At 38.9% G+C, this 23,291-nt stretch overlaps 3 protein-coding genes across 6 annotated transcripts in view; all 3 read right to left on the reverse strand.

Annotated features, from left to right (window-relative positions):
• The window catches only part of LOC106515116 (ras-related protein Rap-1A), an 18,315-nt gene extending 9,036 nt beyond the window's left edge, over positions 1 to 9,279 (reverse strand). Inside the window, exons 1-5 of one of the 4 annotated variants that reach the window (XM_014004755.1) lie at positions 9,169 to 9,279; positions 3,545 to 3,633; positions 2,663 to 2,731; positions 2,411 to 2,467; positions 366 to 506 (exon numbers count right to left, since the gene is read on the reverse strand). In XM_014004755.1, coding sequence (XP_013860209.1) covers positions 366 to 506; positions 2,411 to 2,467; positions 2,663 to 2,731; positions 3,545 to 3,601 — 324 coding nt within the window. In that variant the 5' untranslated portion in view covers positions 3,602 to 3,633; positions 9,169 to 9,279. The other 3 variants (XM_014004757.1, XM_014004754.1, XM_014004756.1) reach the window with 3 other exon arrangements.
• Positions 9,280 to 10,757: 1,478 nt separating this feature from the next.
• On the reverse strand, positions 10,758 to 15,896 carry timm17a (translocase of inner mitochondrial membrane 17 homolog A (yeast)). The gene is made up of 6 exons (XM_014004758.1): positions 15,825 to 15,896; positions 14,137 to 14,236; positions 13,827 to 13,890; positions 13,333 to 13,461; positions 12,885 to 12,995; positions 10,758 to 11,590 (listed from the first exon to the last, which is right to left on the reverse strand). Exons 1-6 carry the CDS (start codon positions 15,845 to 15,847, stop codon positions 11,517 to 11,519), a joined length of 501 nt encoding a protein of 166 aa, XP_013860212.1. The 5' UTR covers positions 15,848 to 15,896; the 3' UTR covers positions 10,758 to 11,516.
• Positions 15,897 to 18,084: 2,188 nt separating this feature from the next.
• On the reverse strand, positions 18,085 to 21,811 carry lmod1b (leiomodin 1b (smooth muscle)). Its single transcript, XM_014004759.1, has 3 exons — positions 21,241 to 21,811; positions 18,584 to 20,272; positions 18,085 to 18,505 (listed from the first exon to the last, which is right to left on the reverse strand). The coding sequence occupies exons 1-3, from the start codon at positions 21,565 to 21,567 to the stop codon at positions 18,479 to 18,481; spliced, it is 2,043 nt and encodes a 680-aa protein (XP_013860213.1). The 5' UTR covers positions 21,568 to 21,811; the 3' UTR covers positions 18,085 to 18,478.
• Between the last annotated feature and the right edge of the window lie 1,480 nt (positions 21,812 to 23,291).

The following is a 23,291-nucleotide window of genomic DNA, read 5'->3' on the forward strand; positions in this document are numbered from 1 at the left end:
ATCTTAGCCCTCAGAGCAGATGCACACATCCGCTGGTTGAAGCAGCAGCAGCAACACCAACTCTGGCATGTGTGTGTGTTTTTTTTTTTTTTTTTTTTTTTTTTTTTTTTGCTTTGATATTTAACCCATGCTGCATAATGTGATGGTAACAAAAATTTGCAAGTACAAAAATTGTATTTTTAAAATTTTCAACAGAATCCCTTGTAGCAGTCTAAACAAGTCTCTAAACAACGTAGGTGGTTCAGCCCACATTTATAAGATGTTTAAAATCCATTTAAATCAGCTGCTGTAGAAATTTCCCCTTTTTCAGCCATCTGTCTCCAGACACTCCTTTATTAAAACAGAGAAATGATGAGCATACTTACATCCTCTGTGTCCTTTACTCGTAGAATCTGTTCTCTCAGATCTTGAAGGTCATTGAAGGTGGACTGTGCTGTGATGGAGTACACCAGGGCGAAGCCTTGGCCATTCTTCATGTACAAGTCCCTCATTGCCGTGAACTGTTCCTATATGAGGAAGAAAATGAGGAAAAAAAATTAAAGAAAATAAAAGACGAGCTCTGCAATGAACAATTTTTACTTCCCTTTTTCATTATAATATAAAGTGGCTGCAAAAGTTCAAATTCACAATTGTGCAACATCCTCAAGATATCTAAAATGCAAAGTTTTATATTTTTTTTTCACAGCTTGATAACTTGTGTTCTTTACACAACCAAAACGAGTTTCACTTTGGAATTTAGCTGCACAACTTCAATGGACTTTGAAGCAATGCCCTTTTTAATCCTGCCTGCTTTTCATAAACAGGGTTGGTAAAACAACCCAACACTTTAAAAGGAAAAAGAATGTAAATGGTGAAGTTTTTGACTTCAGAGTTCTCATGCTCTCCTACAGACTTATCCAATTCCTTCTCTATAAGTTGTGCAGGTAGACATAGGCTGTGTCCAAAACGACAGGCCGGGTCCTCCGGAGGACCCAGACTACCCGGTCGTGGTGGGCCGGGTCCTTGGTAGACCGGGAAGACCGGAAAAAAAGAGGCTGTGAATTTGGACGGTCTAGCCTCCCCTCCTTACCCCGGCGTACGTCATGTCACCTAGCAACTGTGACGATGCTAAACAAGCAAACTTAAATCAAAACTAGAAAAATATCAATACATTAGCATTATTAATATCACAAAACTATAAAATTAACTTAAAAGTATCATTTGAAGAACTAATTGACCCTAGGTTCATGTTTATTTCGCGTTTTTTATGACGAAAAAAATAATATTTAAAAACATGTCCATACAAATGATAAAAGTATTAGAATTACAACCGCTAAATTTTTTTAATTTTTATATCACCATATTTTTTTTTTAATGTATTCTTTTCTCTCGCTTCGTCCGCCATTACTAGCATAAAAAAAAATCTCCGGTCGGGCCGCAATGCATTATGGGATATGCTGGGCCGGGAAGGATCCATCAGACCTGTCCTTCGATTCGGGCCAAAGGAAGGACGTATTTGTCGGCCGCATCGGAGGAGTCTTCCGTTTTGGACGTCCTTCGTCGCGGCGCTGTGACGTATGCGGCCGACAAATTCGACCTTCAGAGGACCCGTCCTGCCGTTTTGTAGTTCAGAGTATCTTTCATTGGATAATTTCTGTCATCATATCCTTGTTTCATGCATAAATTTTGCTACTTTCTTTCACGTTATTTTGAAAATTGTGTGACTCATGACAGACAAAGCCTGTGTTTTGTTTCTATAAAACAATATTCTTCATCCTACTTCATCAGAAAATTCAGACATGCGATGTCCCAGAAGGGAATTAATAATAATTTGTTTACACACACCTATTATAGTAATAGTTGCTTTATGTTAGCGCTTTGATTTCTGTGATAAATGACATCAGCTTACAGACATATTTCCATTCTTTGTTCTTCCAAGTCGCCTCATTAGAAAATATTAGATAACTGAATTTTGATTAATTTAATCACATAACAAATGATAATTTGACTATGTCCACTTGAACTATGTGACACTGACACCAAAAGAGTATATTTTAGGATAAGCTACATGAGAAACACATGAGCCCATGCATGTTCCTTAAGCATCACAAAATATCAATTTTATAATACTTTGGATTGTACTAGTCACACTGTTTTAGACAACACAGATTTAATCATTTATTGCAGTTTTAGGTCATGACATTTGTCCAGTAAAATCTAAAAATGATTCCAGTTAATCTGTTAATCAGCTGGTTACGACACTTGACATTTGATCACCACATTTTATATTTAGCATAATTTATTCAAGTCATTTTGAAGTAAATAAAACTCGAGACAAAACTACTTAATAACCTTTAACGTTCAATACAGGTTAAGTAGGTTTTAGAGAACCTGGTGATTTATAGAAATGTGAAAGATGTGTTTCACTTACTGTGCCAGCTGTGTCGAGAATTTCAAGCATACATTGCTGCCCATCTACCTCCACTTGCTGCAAGCAAAGAAATAAGAAATAAATACGGGAACAACATGAGGCTTGATTTTTGTGTCAAACACGGTCTATTCTAAAGGCTTTTGGAAAAGAGATCAGGGGAGTTAGATCAGGAGATGACAAGTGCACCATTATGATGTGAAGCTACAGAGCAGCTGCTCCTTTCCATGCTGGCGTTCTCACTGCAATACTCACCTTTCTGTATGAGTCTTCTATTGTAGGGTCATATTTTTCCACAAAGATTCCCTGTACAAACTGAACTGTCTGCAAGACAAGATACAGAGAAAGCCAGACTCAAATCAGCACGTGAACGCCACATCATCTGGCACTCTTCCACCTGCAATAATCATAACTCAAACATCTGGAATTACAGATCTGATGGTAGACAATGGACTCAAGCAGGCAACGTAGCAGGACAAACTCCAAGTGTTGTCATTTTATGATGTATGACTACACGTAGATGTCGAGACCAATCGTGAACAGGACTTGATAAAGCACTGTGCTCATTAGTGGCAGGTCGATCCAGGGGAAAGGTGGGTCAACTTGGTCCACCTGATAATATCCTAATCCAGGCCGTTCAAGGGATTACACTGACTCTGACATCTAGTTCAAGTTAGCAAAGGAGAGCAATCTTTACAGGCATGGAGGTCTCCAAACAATATTCTAACAACTTCAAGTTTAGTTTCTGTTCTGAAGTACACTTAGGGGAAAAATGGCTAGCAGAAAATTTAACTTATCCTTAACCACAGTCAGATTTATATTTGACACAAATTGTATTTTAGTCAATGGCAGACACAAAGTGTGCAAACATAATTATTCATAGGAGATGATTAAACCAAGGAGGACATGTTTGTCAGCATATGCAAGAAGTAAAAAGTACAGTGTAGTCGTTTCTCAACTTTAGTCATTTTTACGACCCTTTTTGATTTTAATTAACATCTTTTTTCACTTAGTTCACTTCAAAAGTTTGCACAACGCCTTGCTGTTTTATTGGTAACAAACGAAGTCCTTAGAAAACCAGCTGCAAGGGAGTTAGAGTTTGGACAGACAGGAAGGAGACCAAGAAGACATACTCACCAGAGCGGACTTGCCCACACCTCCAGAGCCTAACACCACTAGCTTGTATTCACGCATGGCGAGATCACTTCACTGGACAGCCCAACAGTCTGCTTTCAACAAATAATGGGGGAGAAAAATGAGACAAAAAAACAACAAATGTTAAAAAAAATAAACTGAAAGACAATAATTTACTCAAATAAATTGCATTTCTTTTACACAAAACAAAACCCTGGTCTATGTGTTCCTCCAGTCCAGAAAAGAACTCATTCCTGGAGGTTCTGGACAAGAAGGAGCACAACAATAGAGGGAACACCCATAAGAGGAGCTGCTTCAGGGTGGAGGAGGTGAAGAGTGTGAACCTTTCCTAATACAAACCAGCTGTGGTAAATATGAGTAAAAAGGGGGGATCCTGAGAGGAGATGATGTATAAATCTGGCAGATATTCCTAAAAATGACACAATCATTTGGACTTCACACACAAACACACACCCTGTCAGAACCGTTTGCCACTCACTCATTTTTTGTGTAACTAAACAATTTGGCATCAATCTCATTGTCGGATTAAAATAAAAAACTGAGGGAAGTGAAAACTGTGCTTTGAGGAAATTGTGAAATCACAGAAATACTCTCTGAAGATGTGCAAGTTTAAAAAAATAAATCGGAGGCACATTACAAAATAAAAAGCAGACAAGTGGGTCACTACAAGTCTGATGGCAAATAACACAGACTGCTGATTAGTTGATTTTTTTCAGATATGCTTAAAATTGAAGTTGATTTCTGTCTATTGCTGTAAAATAAAAGTTGTTCAATATGTCAAAGAACAGTTTAATCGATAAACTGTCAAAAATCTAAAAATATTCAGGAAAAAAGGGAATCCAAAGCTACAACCAAAAGCAGCTTCTTCTGAAAAAAATATGTTTTAAGTAATCACAATTACACAATACTAGCTTTAGGTTTCAATATATCTCCTTTCTGAAAGGAGATTAATAACTGTAAAGGATGAGTTGAAAAGTGCAGCACATTAAAAATAAACCTATAAAAATTAGATATTAGCTTAAAAAAAATGACAGCACATCCTTTCTTGATAATCAACCATTTTCACAAACCAACAAAAGCCAATCATCAGCCATTCTGGGAAGAAGATCATCCCCTCCTACACTGTTCTTATTCCAGCACACTTCATCAAAATTCTCAGAAAGGGTGTGTAAAGGACCTTCATCTTCAATCACAAGCAGCGGCCATGTAGGATAATAAACCTGAACTATGAATAATTCATATTATCTAATCCTCACCAAACAAAAGAGGGGTTTCAGGAACGAAGTCTGTGGACAGAGAGGAAAAAGAACAGGAGTCCTGCGCAGACACGCTGCTGCTCTCTCATGTAAACTTTCAGGCTTAAAGTCAAGTGTATGCACAGTATCATGTAAACAAATGTCACACAATGTCACGCTTAGATTTAGGCTGGGATTCACTTGTCAGCTATGTGCACGTCAACTTTCTTGGTTCAGGGCTGTGGACTGACCCTTGTTAGGACAGACGACGTCAGAGGCCTCCTGTGTGACAGAGGCAGTTACTTTATAATGTGACGGCATCTGAGGTTGACGTGGAGGACGACAGCTCCTTCAAGGAGTGTAGTCCAACTCCACCTTCCTTCTTTTAATAGCTTTGCAGGAGGAGCAAAACTGAGATACATCAATCCTAATGTAAACATGAGGACCTTGGTTTGTAACTTGTGCAAAAAAAAACTAGTTACATGTGCTTGTCTAACTGGGATGTCAATCAGTCTATGCATATCAAAAAGTGGAATGTATTTTAGCGTCATGTTGAGCACAGTAGAATCAAAATTATTTTTCATGTTGATTGTAATTTCTGTTTAAGAAAAGTAGATAAGATACGAATGTTGCATTCAACTCAAATGATCTAATTATTAATATAGTCAAAACACAGCTCAGTGTTTCCCCTACCATTATACAGGCGGGGCTTGTTTTTATAAAACAAGTAGCCCCCCCGCCAAGACCAATTTCCTAGGGTAAACACTGAAGTTAGATTGATATTTAATTAGGTGTTGCCATTCAGCGTTTCTCCTCCTGAGCTTCCAACCATTAGAAATGCTACAACAAACTCGCAACTAAAGACACGCTTGTTCCGACATCTCTTCTGCACAGAAAGTTTCCTAGCAAGAGAACTGCACACAACACTGAACTCTGATCTGCCTGACAACTCCCTTACATCACACACGCAAACGGGCCATTTAAGGACAGCGGTCTTTAAAACAAAATCCCTCTCTTCATTACCCTCAACAACACACTGTCATTTCCAGCAAAACAAACATGCCGCTGTCATTCCTCTGCTCTCGTAGTAACCTCCAGCCAGTAAGGAGTAAAGGAAAGCCACATCCCACAGAAAACACGCTGCTCCATGACATCACCGCATCACTCACCCGCTGAAGCCAAAGGTATGTATCCATCTAAGGCTGGAAACTGGGTTTGGTGGTGCTGGTAGCAAGAGCATGCAGCAAAAGCGAGGCAGGATAAAATGTAGAGGGGTTTTGAAGGAACAGGACGTTTCACAATGAAACCCTAGCATCCAGGAACCACTGTTTCCTGGTCTACTGAGGCTGATCAGACAGCAGTGAAGCTGTCACAGCAACTGACTCAGCAGGATGGGAAGACTGACAGCTGTCCTCTGTATCTTAGCCCTCAGAGCAGATGCACACATCCGCTGGTTGAAGCAGCAGCAGCAACACCAACTCTGGCATGTGTGTGTGTTTTTTTTTTTTTTTTTGTTTTGTTTTGTTTGTTTTGTTTTCCCAATGCTTGTGCATCTTAAGAGAGTTTGAAGAAAACACTCAAATTTAGTAGCAGAAACAAGCAGATTGGTATAGTGGGTCAGGAAATGCTTATTGTTTTTGATGTGTAGATGTGTGAGAAAGAGAGATTAAGCATCTAGGTACTCGTCATCACCACAAGGCCAACTACTTCAAAGTAAGCAAAATCATAAAACCACCAACTTGAGGTGGCCTGTGAAGAGCAGAGATGCAGTTAAGATGGCATTTCTCAAGCTTTTTTTTTCTACAAATGTCACTGGCTGTACAGACGTTGCAGTTGATAAGTCTAACTAGTTAAGCCATATATTGAAATTAATTAACTTAAGTGGTATATTAAATGAACCTCGTCTCTAATTTATCCTAATTAGTTCCATAGCTCTACTTCATAAAGTTCCCCAGGAAATTAGGTATTTACAAGACAATAAAAACACATCATTACTGCCAACGGTTGCTTAGAACATTTTTTTCCAGTGGTAACTACTGGAAGAGAGGATAGTTAAGTATTAGATATTTTTCTGACAAAACCCTTAAAATATGGATTATTGTAGCCAAAAATACCCCTTACCCACATATAAAATACAAAAAAAAAAAAGAAAAGGGGTCCTGTTTTTCACATCCACTATAATCCTGAATGCCTCATTGAGTCAAAGTGAAAATGCAACAAAGCACCAAAAACTTAACTGTGGTTTATTATGACAAAGACCTGTAACTGTCAACTGGATGCATATGAGGCTCTGAGCCTTGACCTGTAACCACATCCTCTTTCCAAAGCACAAGAAGCCTTCGTGCTGATAGGATGGAAAAGGAGCAGCTAACAACTAAAATAACCCTTCCAATCTCTGTTCCTGTTAAAGACTCCAGACAGGAGGATAGGGGTTTTTTTTTCTTTTTAGGAGGGAAGTTAATGTCATTTTTCATCTTTAAATCCTTGTCACTGTGAGATACAATACTATGGAAAAGTATGCCTAATAATTCCTTTACGCTTTGTTTCCAAGAGGCCAGACTTTTTGGAAACTGTTATAAGTGGTCTTAATCAACAGCTATCAAAGCTTTTTCAAATTCAAATGTGTTTTTTTTGTCTCATTACTTTAACAGCTTTCACATTTGGTCAGTCATGTCCATGTTTGTGCTGTGTACTAAAAAGGATGAAAGTGGACAAATGGGGGTCAAAAGGACATATGTCAGTCCTAAAAATGAAAAAATAAAATACAAAAAAAAAAAATACAAAACTGAAAAAACTGTCACAGCCATGCCTGCAAGAAATAGAAAAACAAAGCCCTGAAAGACACCTCGTCTTTCAAAGGATCCATCTATCACATGTTTTCATTTAATGGCTTTTTAAAAATCACGTTGCTGGTACTACAGTATTACTTAATATCTGTCCATTTATTATATTACTTAATATAATATCTAATAAATTAAATAGTATTACTTAATATCTATCAGTTTGTGTTATAGAAGACCTAAAAGCATTCCATTTAAATGGTCAGGTAGACTGATAATAAGAAAACTGAATTTTCTTCAGAAAGTCTCAATAAATATTGCTCAACAGCATTTTAAAATATTACAAGAAAGCTTTCAAGTCTTCTCTTTGAGAAAAAAAGAGTAAAGACTCAATGTTTTACACAGAAATGTACATGGTAGAGTATCATTAAATAAAAACTAACATATTTGAGACAATTATCCCCATTGCAGACACGTCTACTTCACAGGGAAACGTGACCCACGGTCCTTAATGCAGCTGAGCTGCTGCGTGTTTATAATTTGAGGATGGAGCACACACCTTTGCTGTTCTACATCACTGTCCCTGTAGCAAGAAATATTCTGCAAAGGGCTGATAACACGTACAAGAGGAAGTTAGGTTATCTCACTGCGATTCTACCTAATTTGCTTAACATATGCCCATCATTCCAGGTCATGCTAAATCCCTGCAATCTGTGGTTACACTGCACGACGGGTGCTTATCACAACATTTTTTAAACCGTAAGCCTGCTTAACGCTAAATCCTTACAATCCAAAAAAAAATAGTCAATTCCGGCAATTAAATACAACATCTGTCTACGAGCAATCACAGCTACCCTCATTATGAAGCTTATTAGCAAAATATCGCTAACTAGCTGGCTTAAATGCTATAGTGTTGTGACGAAAAAAGCACCCCCGCCGGGAAAAGCAACCCCACTAGTAGAAAGCATTTTATTGATCAAAACATGTTAGACAAATATCAAACGGGACAAGCGGGATTTGTACTTTTGACTACCCGTGAGCACAGAATTATCCACAGTTAATTTTGATATTATGTGTGTGGGCAATTTCTTATAGTGGAGGGTTGCTTTTTTCGGCACAACACCGACACTTCATCAAACCGCTAGCTGCGGCTCGTTAGCAGGCGAGCTAACTAGCCGACACGTTCCTTTCCTCTGCGTGTTTTTAAAACACACCGACCTTTTCAGAAAGCATGCAACAACCGAGAACATTTCAGATTCCAAAAATGTCAACCAAGCACGCCGAACTGGAAACTAACCCGATTTATTTGCGTGTACTTTCCCTGGGAAAAGACACAGCCGCGATAGCTACCGTTACCTGCCCTTCCGCCCGGCCTTGACTAAAAATGGGAGTGCACGCTCCGTTATTTTTTTATTCTTATTATTGTTTTAACTTTAAGACAAATTTTCTCCTTTACCGGGTTAAACGAAGCGCGCCGATCACTCTGTCGCGTCCGTGTCCTACCCCACGGGTGTCCACGACACGCTTTTTCCAGCACAGGCGACTTGTCCGACCGCGTTTAGCTCGGAGTAAAGTTTGGCACCGCACTCACCGTCTCTGGCTTCGCTGTCTCTCTCGCCGCTCCGCAAGTGTCAAGTTGGGAGAGTTCTTCTTCTTCTTCTTCGCCTCCAGCAGCGTCTGTCTGAGCGCAGCGGACGTCACCGTCACTGCTTCTCGTTTTTCTTAAAAGGGGCATGACACATGGTGAATACACGAACATTTATTACGAAAATTAACACTAAGGTGAATTTTTAAAAAAACGAACTCGTCTTTTCGAAGATTAGTGACCTTCTGGATGTTAACATACTGTTAAAATGTAGACAAGAGTGGTGAAGTAACAGGAAAGTTACCTAAAAATTACACCAAAGTTACTTAACTTGGAAATTGCATAAAAGCTTTAAAAATACAACTTTTTTATCAGCTTGGCCTATATGTGGATGTTTATGTAGCCATATTTTAGCTGAGCTGCACCAGAAAGTGATTTCTTGTCTTGTTACTTTTATTTTTTAAGGTAAAAGAGGAAATACTCAATTTATCAGAAATATAAAACACATACTATATCTGTAGAACACTTTTTGTATTGTTTAATTAATTTAGAAAACATTGTTTCATGTCTTTGCCTAAAAGGGTTCAAAGTACCATATACATCTAAAGCAGTAATTTACATAACAATTAAATAACTCAACTTCTTTTGCATTTATTCTCTGTTAATTCTAGTTTTATTTATGCATTTTTTTTTGCATCATGTCCTGGATGACTGTGAATCCACTCCAGCATTCCAAGTGTTCATGACATATTAAAGGTTTTATATAAAATCAGTAATTTTAGTGTAATATTTTACAATTTGATGTCACATTAAGTTTAATTATACTTCACAAGCAACTTTTGCTTTTGTCATCCAGTTTCCTCGCTGCATCAATTGCAGCTGTTATTTTATTGAAACCTTAAACAGATGTTTCAAGTTCCTTGAGGAAATAACACTTAAACTTTGTGGATTTGGACAGTTTGTGTTCACAATCAAATCGTAATTAATCTAACTTGTCGGTTTATCGTTTTGTTTTAACAAAGAAGTCCTTAAATGTGAATAACTTCTAGTTCTAAAAATCCTTCAGTCTGAACCTTTTTCTGAATAATAAAGCAACAAGCTCATCGTAGCTGTAACAGATAAAACTTAAGAGATAAATCTGCTTGTTTCATTCTCTCAATTGCTCTTGACAGTGTAAATTTTAATTTTTGGGGTGGAGTTGCACTTCATGTTGAACAAATTTTTATTAAGAATTTGAAGACCATTTATCAAAAAAAGTAAATGCTAGATGCATTAAATAATCCCTGATCAGAACCATATTTAAAACCAATACAAAAATTGCATTCCGGGGTTTGTTTTTCACATCCAGTGTCCTTCACATGTAACCTTCACATGTAAATGTGCGTTAAGAGGCAACAAATGAGTGACACAAACATTAAAGAATGTGAAAGTGCTCCCTCGTCTGTCTTTTGGACAACCCCCAAAAGAGGAAGCTGAAGAACATTGGTGTGGATATTTTTACAAAGGGTTCCCTCTAGTGGGCCGTGCTGGCCAAAGATGTGCCTAATTTTTTTTTCTTTCTTAATCAGAACTTAATCATGAGACTTCAGACACACTTTACAATTTATGTTTTATTGTACCACAGTACAACTTGATCTACAGATTTAATAGAATATGCATCAATCCCTTGCTTGAGTTTCTCCGTTCAAATGAAGTGCCTGTGTCATCTTTGTCAAATAGTGATCTACCACATTGTGCACCGATGTAAAAATTGCTGTCACATGAAACAGAACAGTCAAAGAAAACTCTTTACAATCTAAAATAAATTAAAAAAAAACATTTTAAAACAAACTAATATTCAGAAGTATGACTTTATAGCTCTGAGTAAAACGTAAAAAGGCAGAGGAGTTTTTGACCAACCCAAGCATGTGACGTATTAAAGGTAAATAAAGATTGACATACATGAACACAAGCAGAAAGCCTTAATGCATATATACATAATTTATTACGCTTTTCATGTGCAACATCTTTGTTTTGGAGATTCAGCACTACATGGGGTATGAACTGTAAGTGAACAAAACAGGACGCACACCCCGTCCCCACAAGCTCACAAATATCGAATAACTTTCAACATGTTTGTAACTCAGAGACACTGACGCACGTGACAGGGCAGAGGATGGCGAGAGGCAGATCTGTAGATGGCTCGTGAAAAATGACCTGCTTCTCGTCTGTTCTTCACTTCTCAGGCAGTTTATGATGGTGAGCACAGATTCTACTGTGTGATGTGGTGGTAATCTGCACATCCATTTCTTCTTTGTAACTTCAGCAAGGAATTTAAAAAAGGGTCTAGAGAATAAAGGAGTGAGGTGATTCTCTCACTGATATTGTCCAAAAGGGGAAGTGGGAATGGGAGCGGGTCCGGGGGCAGGTTCTTCTGCGAATTGTGGCCCTAGAGAGAAAAAAATAAAGTCAATATCAGAGCAAATTTTCATTAAAAATGTGTCATCTTAATGGTTTTAACAGAGGCTGAGTAATACAGGTTTTGGTAGACATGTTCAAACATTATCACAGACTTTTGTTTCTGTTTCATACTTTTTATTTTTTTAAATCTAAGCAATAAATAGTAAAGTTGATGCAACTCAATATTAAATTTTTCTTATGAATGCTCCATTAATTATGGTTTTGCAATTTTTTAACACACAAAAAGGGTTGTCTACAAAGTCTATTGTCATTTTAGATTTTAATAGAAATAAAAAAGCCTGTAACTGAAAACAAAAATAAACTAAAAAGTAAGATAGTCAACATATTTTTCACAGGTTGTAGAGGAATATTTGACACACATCTATTTTTAAAATCTACAAAATATAATAAACATTTTTGCCTGGAGACAAGAGTTTGTTTTGTACAAACAACATTAGCATGTACGGAGGTGACTCACTCTAAGTAAACATCTATGTCAGGGTGTTGAGTAACAAGATGTGAAGCTGGTGTACAGTTGGTGCCAAAGCAGACGTCATCCTTTTCCTAGAGACTTTTAAATATAGATAACCTACTAACCACTACTACCTTATGCTCAGACCTACTCAGACGTTCGTTGTGAATACTGAAACACGAGTGATGTTACAAATAAACAGCGCATTTTAAAAGAACCTCCCATCAGCTGTTAGACTCTATAACCATCACTGCTCCCAACAATCTTGATGAGCATCTATGTTTGTGTCTGCACGCCAAACAACTCTACTTCTCAATCATTACATAAATAATAACCTGTGGCAATTGTACATCGTTTTTCCTGTACTGGAACACTGACTTAATGAGTGCATTTGAATCAATTTGCACACCCCTGAGTTCGACTCAGTTTGTACACCCCCTCGGATCATGAGTCCGTCATGACAGTTTTTTCCTGTAATTTCGTATTTTTCTGCACAGTATCTTGTTTTTGTTTTCATTTTTATCTAATTTTATCCTGATAGTTCGGTAGAGTAATTATTATTCTTATTTTTATTTTGATCTATGTTTATTACTATCTTTATTATTGGACTGATGTATGTCTATGCTGCTGCTATTACACCTTTCCCTGCGTGGAACAATAAAGGTTGTTTCTTTTCTTTTCTTTTCTATTCTATTCTATTCTATTCTATTCTATTCTATTCTATTCTATTCTATTCTATTCTACACAATATTCTACAACTTCCAAGTCATTTTATGGGACACACAGGGCTCGTCTTAAAGGAATAACTCACCAGTTGGGAACGATGGAGAGGTAAATCTTGTCAGCATGATTCCAAAACCCTCCATCAATGCCAGCAGAATACCTCCCATAATTCCAGAGCCAATCATAGTAACTGGTCCTCCTACATAACATACACATAAATTTAGCACATTCCACATTTTCCCTTGTAAAAAGGGGCAGATATTATAAGATTTTTTTCTTCCTTCTGCTGCCTTTCATTTTAGTTTGTGATATAAGTTTTGTATTTTTTGTAATGTAAACTTTTTTGTTTTAAATGAAGTGAATAAATCAAATCAAATCAAAATCAAAACATTCCTACACAAAACTTGTGGTTTTCTAAAATAACATATTAGAGCAATATGTATACACAGAAATTCTAATTAAGTGCAAACTAATTATGTTAAAATGAGCCATTTTTATGCACAGTATGTCCATCAGCCTCTATTTAGCAAACTCACTTCTTGAAGAAAGAATAGCTCCGGTCAGGGCCCCACTCGTTATTGAATTCCAGGGATCTTCTTTCCCTCGTACTCTTATTAAACCACAGTCAACCATGGCAAAAACACCTCCCCACGCCGCAAAACCACCTGCAACACACGCAAAAAAAAAAAAAAATTATAGGTTGTAGCAAAAGCAATCCAAAGTTTCACTATTGTGAAAATATATTTTCCCCGCAAAACACCCAACAATATGAAGGGTTTTCTGATTATTCCCTCAAATGTGAATAACTGAAAGAAAGCCTTAAAGCATAGAAATACTTTCTTTAGTATATTTCACCATAACTGACAAGAAACAGAAAAGACAGAAGAAAAATTAATTAAACTGCTCCAAAAGTGAAAGAAGTTTCCGCTATTTTTATGTCAACAGCAGGATACTAACAGGGTTACTATCAGTGTTTCTGCAAAAGAAGAAAACCATGATCTGTTAGGATTTATTTTGTATTTGTTCTTACCTCCTATTTGTGGAGCTCTGGTCTTAATGGCAGTCATACTACCTCTCATTCTGTGGCTCATCCCCTGCAAAATACACCAAAAACAGATCAGTGTAAATTTGTTCTCAATTTCTCAGTTCAAGGTTTATTACTATTTTTTTACTAGTTCAGTTTAAAAAATAAATAAAACTTCATGGTTTGTTTGTCAGGTAAACAACAACCCCGCACACATAATGCAATGTCACTGAGCCAGATGCAGACCCACAAGGCCAGTGTTTCTATGTGTGAGTGAAGAAGAGGACACCCTCAAACCTTGTGGCTGTTAACTTACCGAAGGAGCATTTCTGAAGCCCTTTACTGCCTGAAAAATTCCTCCACCAATAGCTCCCAAGGTGAAAGCTCCACCACAGTCCTCAAAAATCCTCCAGGGGCTAGAAGTAAAAAAATATATAGATATTAAGACTTTACCAGACATAAATCCTCATCCCAACCCCCGTTTATCAAACGTAATATATATATTAGATTTTGATAGTAAGTTAAAGTCTATGTTTATGTGATCTCCATGATGTTAAATGAATCAACCCCATTTTATTGATAATATATGACAGTTAAATGGCAAAAATTAAGGATTAAAAACATTTAGTAAAATATACACAGAACAGAAATCCTGGTACAGATTACTGGAAAAGCAAAGAGTCACTTCTCCGACAAACAATACTTAACTAATCATTTACACAAATGCTTTGTACACTGGACAGATTTTGATGTGTGTTAAATGAAGGTTTGGATCACTAAGATAAGTGATATCTGGTGTTGGCTCTGTGACAGTTTACAGGGCTGCAATCAAAACTAAATTAAAGGAAAGTATCTTCAGCAAAAGTTCTCCACATTTCTGAAGGTTTTCAGTGCTTTTTTTAGTCAAGACCTTGTACCCGAACTTGTACAGTTGAAGGTTTTCCTGGCACGTCTAATAACACAAATTGATTCTCACTACGTTTTAAAAGGCACTGCACACCATCCTCACATAAACATAATTTATAAAAGGAAATCACTATGCTCGGTGTATGCTATGTTATGCCCATTGAACTGTTTTGTTCTTCATATTTTGACAAGTGAACAAAGAGAAAATGGTCAAATTACGTGTCTAGGTCAGTGTATAGAATAGAATAGAATAGAATAGAATAGAATAGAATAGAATAGAATAGAATTTATTGTCTCTCTGGCATACTATAGTTATCCATTTTAACAATAACATCTTGTTATTAAAGCTTTATTGTAGCATATCTCCTGAAAGACATGTCGATATTTAGCACATACTTTTTACCTCAAAGCGCTATATAAGACTAATGCATTATTATTATTATTATTATTATTATTATTATTATTATTATTATTATTATTACTATTAAATTCAATTTGAAAATAAATTAAGTTTATTTTATCACTGGATCAAAAACAGCATTACCTTTAGGCTAAAACACGATATGTATGGCAACTAACCAAAAAAAAATATTAGCGCAGTTTGCTTCATTAGTCTGAATTTGTTTTTAAACACAAGTCGTAATGTCTCGGGTTAGCACACAGATAGCAAAGCTAAATCAACATCATTCCATCGATTCAACTTTCTTTGAAATTAATAATTGTTATATAAACGAGTAACATGTAAATCGTTTGTGATTAACAGAGTAATCCTTTGGTCCATAAAAGTTACTGCAAACACATGTTGGCAAAAAAATAAAAAATAAAAAGCCGACAAGGTCACCAGCAACGTGGTTTAGCCACGGTCTGATGTTAGCTCACGCAGCCTATTGGAGTTCCATTAAAATGTAGCATTGTAGCTATCTTAGCTAGCTAGCCGGCGTTATTTCGTGCGTGTCAGGATGTGCCTTTAAAAACATAGCTGTGACGAAATAAAATAACGATAAACACTGAATGCAGTGGTTATTTAAATCGAGTTCAATGCGAATACAAGCATTAACACCTCGTTTACAAGCAATTTTTTTATATTTAAAAACTCACCATGGCTCTCTGAAATCCTCCATTTTGTTCTTTAACTGTTCCCCTGATGTAACGTTTCTTCTTCTTCTCTTAATTCTGGTGTTTGAATCAAGTTTAAAATGGGATGCAGCGCCCTCTGTGTGTAACTGCAACCTGATTATTTTTTGAGTTAAAACCACTATGGTTAAAACATATTGTAACATATTTTCTAAAACACACCACTTATCATTCAGTCAATGACCTATTATATATAGCAATAAACAAATTATTAATTGACTAAATAAGCTACAACAAAGACCTATCAAGTCTATCAAAACACATTTGAGCCAGAAAAAGTTTTGTTTGAAGAAGAGGCATGTTTTACACCAAATAAAATATGAACTCATTCAGCAAGTGATTTATAAAGCACAAAAAGAATGATGACAAAAATAAACCATAAAAATGTGCATAAATATAGTTTTAAATATACATTTATTTATTTTTAACATTTAAATGATGAATATTTCCCTCGGGAAGCCTTCCGTGTTGGCCCTGAACCAGTAATCTCAACATCTTCATTCCTTTCTCCTCTTGTCCTCCATCAGAGACCAGCCCTGCTGCTCCAAGGAACCGCTCCAGCCCAGAGACAGACCCCTGGCCTACAGCCCAATATTAGAAAGGGGGAAAGGAATGACTCCCAGTGTAAACCCCTCACTGAGAAATGACCAAATAAGGTCCATTTATATAAGCAAAGACTGAGGCAGAGTTCTGAGAGATAAACCGACCTGTTGCTGGCGCTGACTCCCTCTTTCCCCTCCAAGTAACTGAGATGATGGCTGCACCTTTTCAGCCAGTTCAGACATAAAACAGTTGCAGCTTAATATGTGTGAAAGGCAACAAAAATTTTGGGTTGTCTCCGCCTCTGTGGTGATTCACAGATTAGGTACTGGCCAGGCACATGAAAGACATCAGCTGTGCTGGGTATTATCTGTATCTAATGTTTTTTTTTTTTTCAGAGTTCATTGACATCAGATAAAACCCGTAGTCAAGATTTATCCAAATATTGTTCATTTCTGATCACTGGAAAGTTATTTTTAACCATGTTTTACATACCTGTGTGAAACTGTTAGTTCAGTTGTAATGTTTTCCTGCAGGAGACTAACGTTATTATAGCTTCTATTAAGTTTAAATATGCAGTACATTATTTTACATAAATGGATTGCTAAAAAAAGGGTTTTAAGTACTTTGTGATTTACACAGTACGCAAAATATTATCTATGCAGCAAACCTTTTTGGACTGGATGCATGACTATATTTGGCTCTGTAACTATTATGATTTAGCAACAACTACAGCAGATGGAATGTACACAGCGATGACTTAACGTAGGACATAAAACAGCTCAACAGGTACTGAAGCTGCTTTATCAGATTTATACAAAATTAACTTTGTATTAATCTGATAAAGCAGCTCAACAGGTACTGAAGCTGCTTTATAAGATTAATACAAAGTTAATTTTTACACATTCTCCCTCGTGCCGCAGACACTCACAAACATACCAGAATCTTTTATTAAAGACACACAGGCTCCATCAGGAAGTGACTCGTAGAAAAAAAAACTAGAGACTTTTCTTCATGCTGAAGTACTTTTTTGAAAGGTTGGTTACTTAAAAATACATGTTTATTACACAGGAGATATACAGAAAAGGCTGAATTAATCTAGAAATGGTTTTCCAGATCACCAGTAAGGCTGAGACACAAAGCTGCATTACAGGAAAAAATGGCTGAGAGATAATAAAACACCACAGGTCAGAATGATTCTGTACAAAATACATCAGACAGTGAAGGACACCCATTTGATCCTGGTAAACTGCGTGATGTAATTATACAGTACTTCCATTTAAAACTCGGTCATGGTGCTGCAGGATTTTATTGGGCTGTTTTCCAAAGCTGTGCGAGATGTCTGGAGATTTGAAAACGTGACACGCAATCAAACGTTGAGCTTTTGTTAGTACCCACACACTAAAAACTGCTGGGTTAAAAACAACCAAATTTGTATCTCAGCACAAAGTCAAATATGGACTGAGCCAAGTCAACGCTGAGACGTTTTAACTCAGCCATGTAAGGTTATCAGTTTGAGATTTCTTACTCCATTAATTAAAGCTTCTTTTAAAAAAAAACAGTTTTCTGTGTGCAGATTTGTTGAAGTCTGGTTTTGTGTTTGTTATTTCCCTGATATTTCCAGATTTACAGTTGACCAGTTTAAGGTGGATCCTCCAGTAATAAATAAATGGTCAAACTAATGTTTACAGTTATATAGAATTTTAATTGCATATATTGTCTGAACTCAACTTTAATCACATGCTCCCGACACACTCACATTCAGAGGCATATACAAGCCAATATGTTCGGCTTTATATAAACTAGTGCAAAAAAAAGCATCAATATGAACTGAAGAAGGAGGGCCACAAACTCGTGGCGCTATCCGCAGTCAACTTATGAAAAACCCTGTGACACTCATTCTCCCTAGAGTCCCTTTGGTCCAGTGTTTGAGAGGAGAACTCATAGTAAGGGCAATGATTTTACGATTTTCCATCCGTCCCACCGTGCAGCTCCTCAACCAGCCGCAGGAACATAGAGTTTATCTCCAAGAAAACCTGCAGTGAGATGTATGTTCTCTTCTTTTCCATCATATGGTCTTACTGCAGCCACTTTGGCACCGGTACCTGTAATGAAAAAAGGAAGACAAAAAGATGAGTCTGTTTGAACAAGTGAATGTCTTGAACCTGTTTTACTGTTCCTACCTTCTTCAGCTGTTTGATGTTGCTTCCTCTGATGGAGGCTAGCAGTTGGTCCCTTGAGTTCTTGCTACCACCTGGGCGGTCGCCATCCGGCATCGGAGGTGGAGGAGGTGGGGGTCCACCCCCAGGAGGTGGTGGAGGCGGAGGCGGAGCTGGACCCCCAGCTCCTCTTCTGGGCATCAGCTTGGGGGAAGGCATGGGCGAGGGAATGGGGGACGGTTTGGGGGAGGATTTTGGCGTGCACCTCAGAGATCCTCCACCTCCAGTTTTGGGCACCTCCAGTGTTCCCTTCTTCTCCCCGTTGGCCTGGGCCATCTTCTGCTCCTGCAGGCGCCTCTGCCTCTGCCTGTCCATGTTGCGACTCAGTATGTTTGTCGTGGTCATCCTGGGCCCTGCTAGCTCAAAGTGGTAGCCCAGTTTGAGCAGGGTGGTGTTTTCTTTCAGGATCTTTACCATCTCCATCTCCGTCTTGCCTCCACAGATGTGACGCTGGTTTTGGAAGCGGAGCTCGGTCAGCGTGGAGTTGTACTGCAGCGACTGGATGAGGGACAGGATGCCCTTGCCGGTGAGATGGTTGGAGTCGAGGTTGATGCTGGTGATGGTCTTGTTGTTGCGCAACATACCGGCGATGGCGTAAGCCACGTGGTCGTCTGCGCGGCAGTTAGCCAAAGCGAATGTCTTAACGTGAGTGTTGCTGTGCAAAGCTTCGGCGAACTCGATGAGCGTTTTAGTCTTGATGACCTCAGAGTTGTTGACATTGAGTTCAGGGAGGGAGGGGTCGTCGCTTTCAACCTGCTGCATCAACTCATCGAACATGCTCGAGTCTTCGTCCTCTTCCTCTTCCTTTTTCGTCTTGCTGTTTGAGCCGTTTTTGGCCACGCAGTTACCGAGTTTTTCTCTTTCTTCAGTGTTTGTAGGTTTTCTTTTAACGTCATTGTTTTCCCTTTTCTCCTCAGTCGTCAAGTCTTTACTAATCTTTGAATATTTCTCTTTCACGTGGTCACTGTGGTTGACCATCTCCTCCCTATCACTTCTGTTTTCTGGCCTGTCCCGTTTCGCCTGTACTTCGTCCTTCTCAGACAGCTGCCTCTGGAATTTAACATCAGGCTTGGTTTTCTCCTCCGCCCTCAGCTTGTTTTCATCTTTTTTACTCTCCTGGCCTTGGCTCTGCTTCTCAACCATTTTGGAGACGAGCCCCTGCGTCCTGATGGTCTCCGTTTTCCTTTCCCTTTCTCTCCCGACATCCTTCTCGCCTTTTTCACGAAACTTGGAGATAATGTCTTTGGTTTTGCTCTCATCTCTTTTCCTGCAGTCCTCTTTCCTGTCCTTGTCCTTGCCCTCGTCTTTTTTTTCCTGTAACTTGGAGATCATGTCTTTTGTTTTGCTACCTGTGCTCTCTCTGTTTTCTCTTCTGTCTCTTATCCTGTAGTTTTCAGAGCTTTCTTTCTGACTGACCTCCTCCTTGGTGTCGCTCTCTTTGTCGTCTTGCTCCCTGTATCTACTTGAACGCCAACTTTTCTCTTCTTTCATGTTGTCAGAACCTCTGCTGTTCCTATCCTTCACCTTGACATCTTTGTCACTTGTGAGACTCGGCTGTCGTCGCACCGCTGCTTTCATGTTATCGCTCCCCTCCTGGCTGAGGCCCATCTTCCTCAGGTATTCCTGCTTCCGGCTCTCCTTCTTTGGTTCCCCCTGCAGAAGGAGACACATAAATAATGTATTATGTAATTTTCACAGAAGGCAAAGCCCTCGGCTGAAGCAAAATTATGGGTAAAAAAAACCCATAGCAAATTAGAAAAGTAGAACCATCATTTTGCAGCTCGTTACTCAAAGGATTTCTTGGGTTTTGCATTTGCACTTAAACCACTTGATGTGCTATACTTGTGTAAATCATGTATTTCTTCATTACAAAACAGCCCTCATCCATCTCCTCATTGTAAACACCCTCTTATACACAATATGGCATGTGTGTTTACACTCAGCAGAAGGACAAGGAACCTTATTTTTACAGCGTAGGAACACGTTTGAAGCGAGTCGCTTGCTAAGTGTTTGATTTGTGAGCCTTCGACTGCTGTGCAGCATGAGGCCATGGCTCTGGCAGATGTGTCCTTAAAAGGCAGCGAGCAAAGGAGCAATCAACCAAGGAATTCCATCAGGCTGGGATTAAGGAGCTCCGCAATCCACTGGGGTGCTCTTCTTTTCAGCACACAAACTGACACAAATCTTGCTCCATAACTCCAACCCTGGGGGAGAGCTTTTTGGTTTCAGTTGTCGAAAACTTTTTCAAAATGATCAACAGAATAATCGAAACGCCTCAGTGACTCTTAGGGACTGTTTTTCTGCTTATGATGAATGAGTATGGTGTCTGCAAACCTCAGAGGGGGAATCATGTTTATCCTGGCAACTGAAGTCACCTTTGGGAGATCACTATTTTTGAACTGATGGACTCAGGGTGTGCGAGCATCAGCTGCTTTGAGTTAAATGAAAAACAGCTCTCAATAGAATGCCCTGTGACAACGGACATGCAAGTGCGGCTGTAAACTATCAGTCATACACTCGTTAAAAACTGATGAGTTCAAATCAAACATTTAAAGTGTGTGACTTGTCCCTGAAACACAAAAGCCTCAGTTCAACCTCAGTAAAACACTCTAATCACTAACCTCAGCTGATGGCTCCCGCTGACTGAGCCTCCCTCTGGTGTCACTTCTCCTCTCTGTGTCCCAGACGTTGTTGCTCAGAGGTGGCTGCGGAGGATGGCTCTCCCCTTGGACGATGATCTTCCCATCCTCTGGGCTGATGTCTGGAACGTTCCTCAGGTCTTTATCCAGCTCTTCCACCTCCTCAGGAGAGAGGGTTGACAGCAGGTTTTCCAGGTCTGGGTCTTCGCTGACCTGTCGACCCGTACGGGTCAGGCCCCTCACCTTTCGCCTGGACATTCTTGGGCTGTTTTTTTCAGAAGATGAATTGGCAGTAGGTGGTATATTCATGTATTTTGACCCAAAAGGATTCTCTCCTAAGGAGCCAGGGAGAGGCTGGGTAGTCCTGTGAGCTGAAGGCCTGCTGTCTTCTCGCGTCTCCTCACCGAAAAGCCACCAGAGGCATCAATCCCGGCGTGAAGAGGCTGCGCTCACGGTCTTGCAGCGAGGAGCCCCAGTGATGAACTGCAAAATGCTCCCATCATCAAAGAGCAGCGTGAGGCTGGGACATTCTTTGAAATCCTGTTAAAGTGCATGCCCATATTTAGTTCAGGGTACACGCTCCTTTAAAGGTAATGGGAAGGGCTGAAAATTTACAGAGCAGACTCTGTCAAACTTCCTATGACACAATGTGTGTTTAAACGGAGGAGACAAGATCCAGATTGAGTTAAAAATAAAATCAATACTATTATAAGACTTCATATAAAAAAATTACAATAGTTTTATATTAAAAGCTAATCAAAAAGAAAAAAATAAGTAGGTCCTCTGGATGGTTCTTCTTTAGTGGAACATTTCATCTCTCATCCAAGAGGCTTCTTCAGTCTGATGAGTTTCAGGTCAACTCAGCCTTATAAGCACTGCCTCCACATGGTGGACAAACAGGTTAGTCACATGCAAAAGAGGGCCATCGCTTAACAATAGGCTTGATTAGCTCTAGAGGGTCATGTGCCCCATCACCTGACTTATTGCTTTGGATGCTTCAGCTGTGGTTGTTTGGTGTCATGTTATGTGTATGTAGTGAATACAGGCGGGGTTCAAAGTCCCCTTGTTTTTGTCTCTCTTTCCCTCTTTGTGTTGGGTATCATTGGGGCCCTGATTCACACCTTTTGCTCACAGGAGGCTGAGTCATTCTTGCAATAACAGCGTTGTAGGAGGAGGACAACTGGACACGAAGGCCTCCACCTCTGTTTAATGGTGGATGGTTTTTCTTCACAAAGATGGCTTCCTTTACTCCTCTCTCAAACCAACGTTCCTCTCTATCAAGGATGAGAACATCTTCATCCCTGAAAGAGTGACCGCTGGCCTGTAGATGAGTGTAAACTGCAGAGTCCTGACCCGACGATGTAGCTCGTCTGTGCTGGCTCATTCTTTTGAACAGTGGCTGTTTTGTTTCCCCAATGTATGACTGATCACAGTCCTCCTGACACTTAACAGCATATACTATATTATTCTGTTTTTGCCGGGGAACTGGATCTTTGAAGAACCCATCCAGAGGACCTACTTATTTTTTTCTTTTTGATTTTTTCTACCTGGATTACTGAGATGCATCAGGACATTAAAACTAACGTTTTAGCTGGCAAAAGAGCACTTTTAGAACTAATTGGGATGATGATTTAGGAGAAAATTAGTTACTTATGCCCTGGTAATAAGAGGTAAGTTCAGTGTTTTTATGGCTAAATGACAGGTGTGCAATTACTTTGAAAAATGTCAAAATGTAATAATGGAAACAATGGTATGCAGCAATTTGATAATTTGTTACAATTTATGGCAGCACGATGGCTCAGTGGTTAGCACCGACACCTCACAGCAAGAAGGTCCTGGGTTCTATTCCCGGTTTGGACCTGGGGTCTTTCTGTGTGGAGTTTGCATGTTTTCCTTGTGCTTGCGTGAGTTTTCTCCAGGTAGTTTCCCCCTCAACACAGAAACATGTACAATAAGTTGCCTTCAGGCCCAAGGCCGCCCTTGAAAAAGATACCTGCGATCTCAATGGGATTTGCCAATAACGGTAAATAATC

Source organism: Austrofundulus limnaeus, unplaced genomic scaffold (genome assembly GCF_001266775.1).
Source record: "Austrofundulus limnaeus strain Quisiro unplaced genomic scaffold, Austrofundulus_limnaeus-1.0 Scaffold26, whole genome shotgun sequence".
NCBI lineage: Eukaryota > Metazoa > Chordata > Actinopteri > Cyprinodontiformes > Rivulidae > Austrofundulus > Austrofundulus limnaeus.

Excerpts from the sequence above, each read along its gene's own strand:
- timm17a (XM_014004758.1), bottom strand. The coding sequence starts at position 15,847 with ATGGAGGATTTCAGAGAGCCATG. Across the intron at positions 13,462-13,826 it reads CAGAGCTCCACAAATAGGAG|GTGGTTTTGCGGCGTGGGGA; the intron begins GTAAGAACAAAT and ends CGTGTGTTGCAG. Across the intron at positions 11,591-12,884 it reads CTCTCCATCGTTCCCAACTG|GGCCACAATTCGCAGAAGAA; the intron begins GTGAGTTATTCC and ends TTTTCTCTCTAG.
- lmod1b (XM_014004759.1), bottom strand. The coding sequence starts at position 21,567 with ATGAATATACCACCTACTGCCAATTCATCTTCTGAAAAAAACAGCCCA. Across the intron at positions 20,273-21,240 it reads AGCGGGAGCCATCAGCTGAG|GGGGAACCAAAGAAGGAGAG; the intron begins GTTAGTGATTAG and ends CTCCTTCTGCAG. Across the intron at positions 18,506-18,583 it reads ACATCAAACAGCTGAAGAAG|GTACCGGTGCCAAAGTGGCT; the intron begins GTAGGAACAGTA and ends TTTTCATTACAG.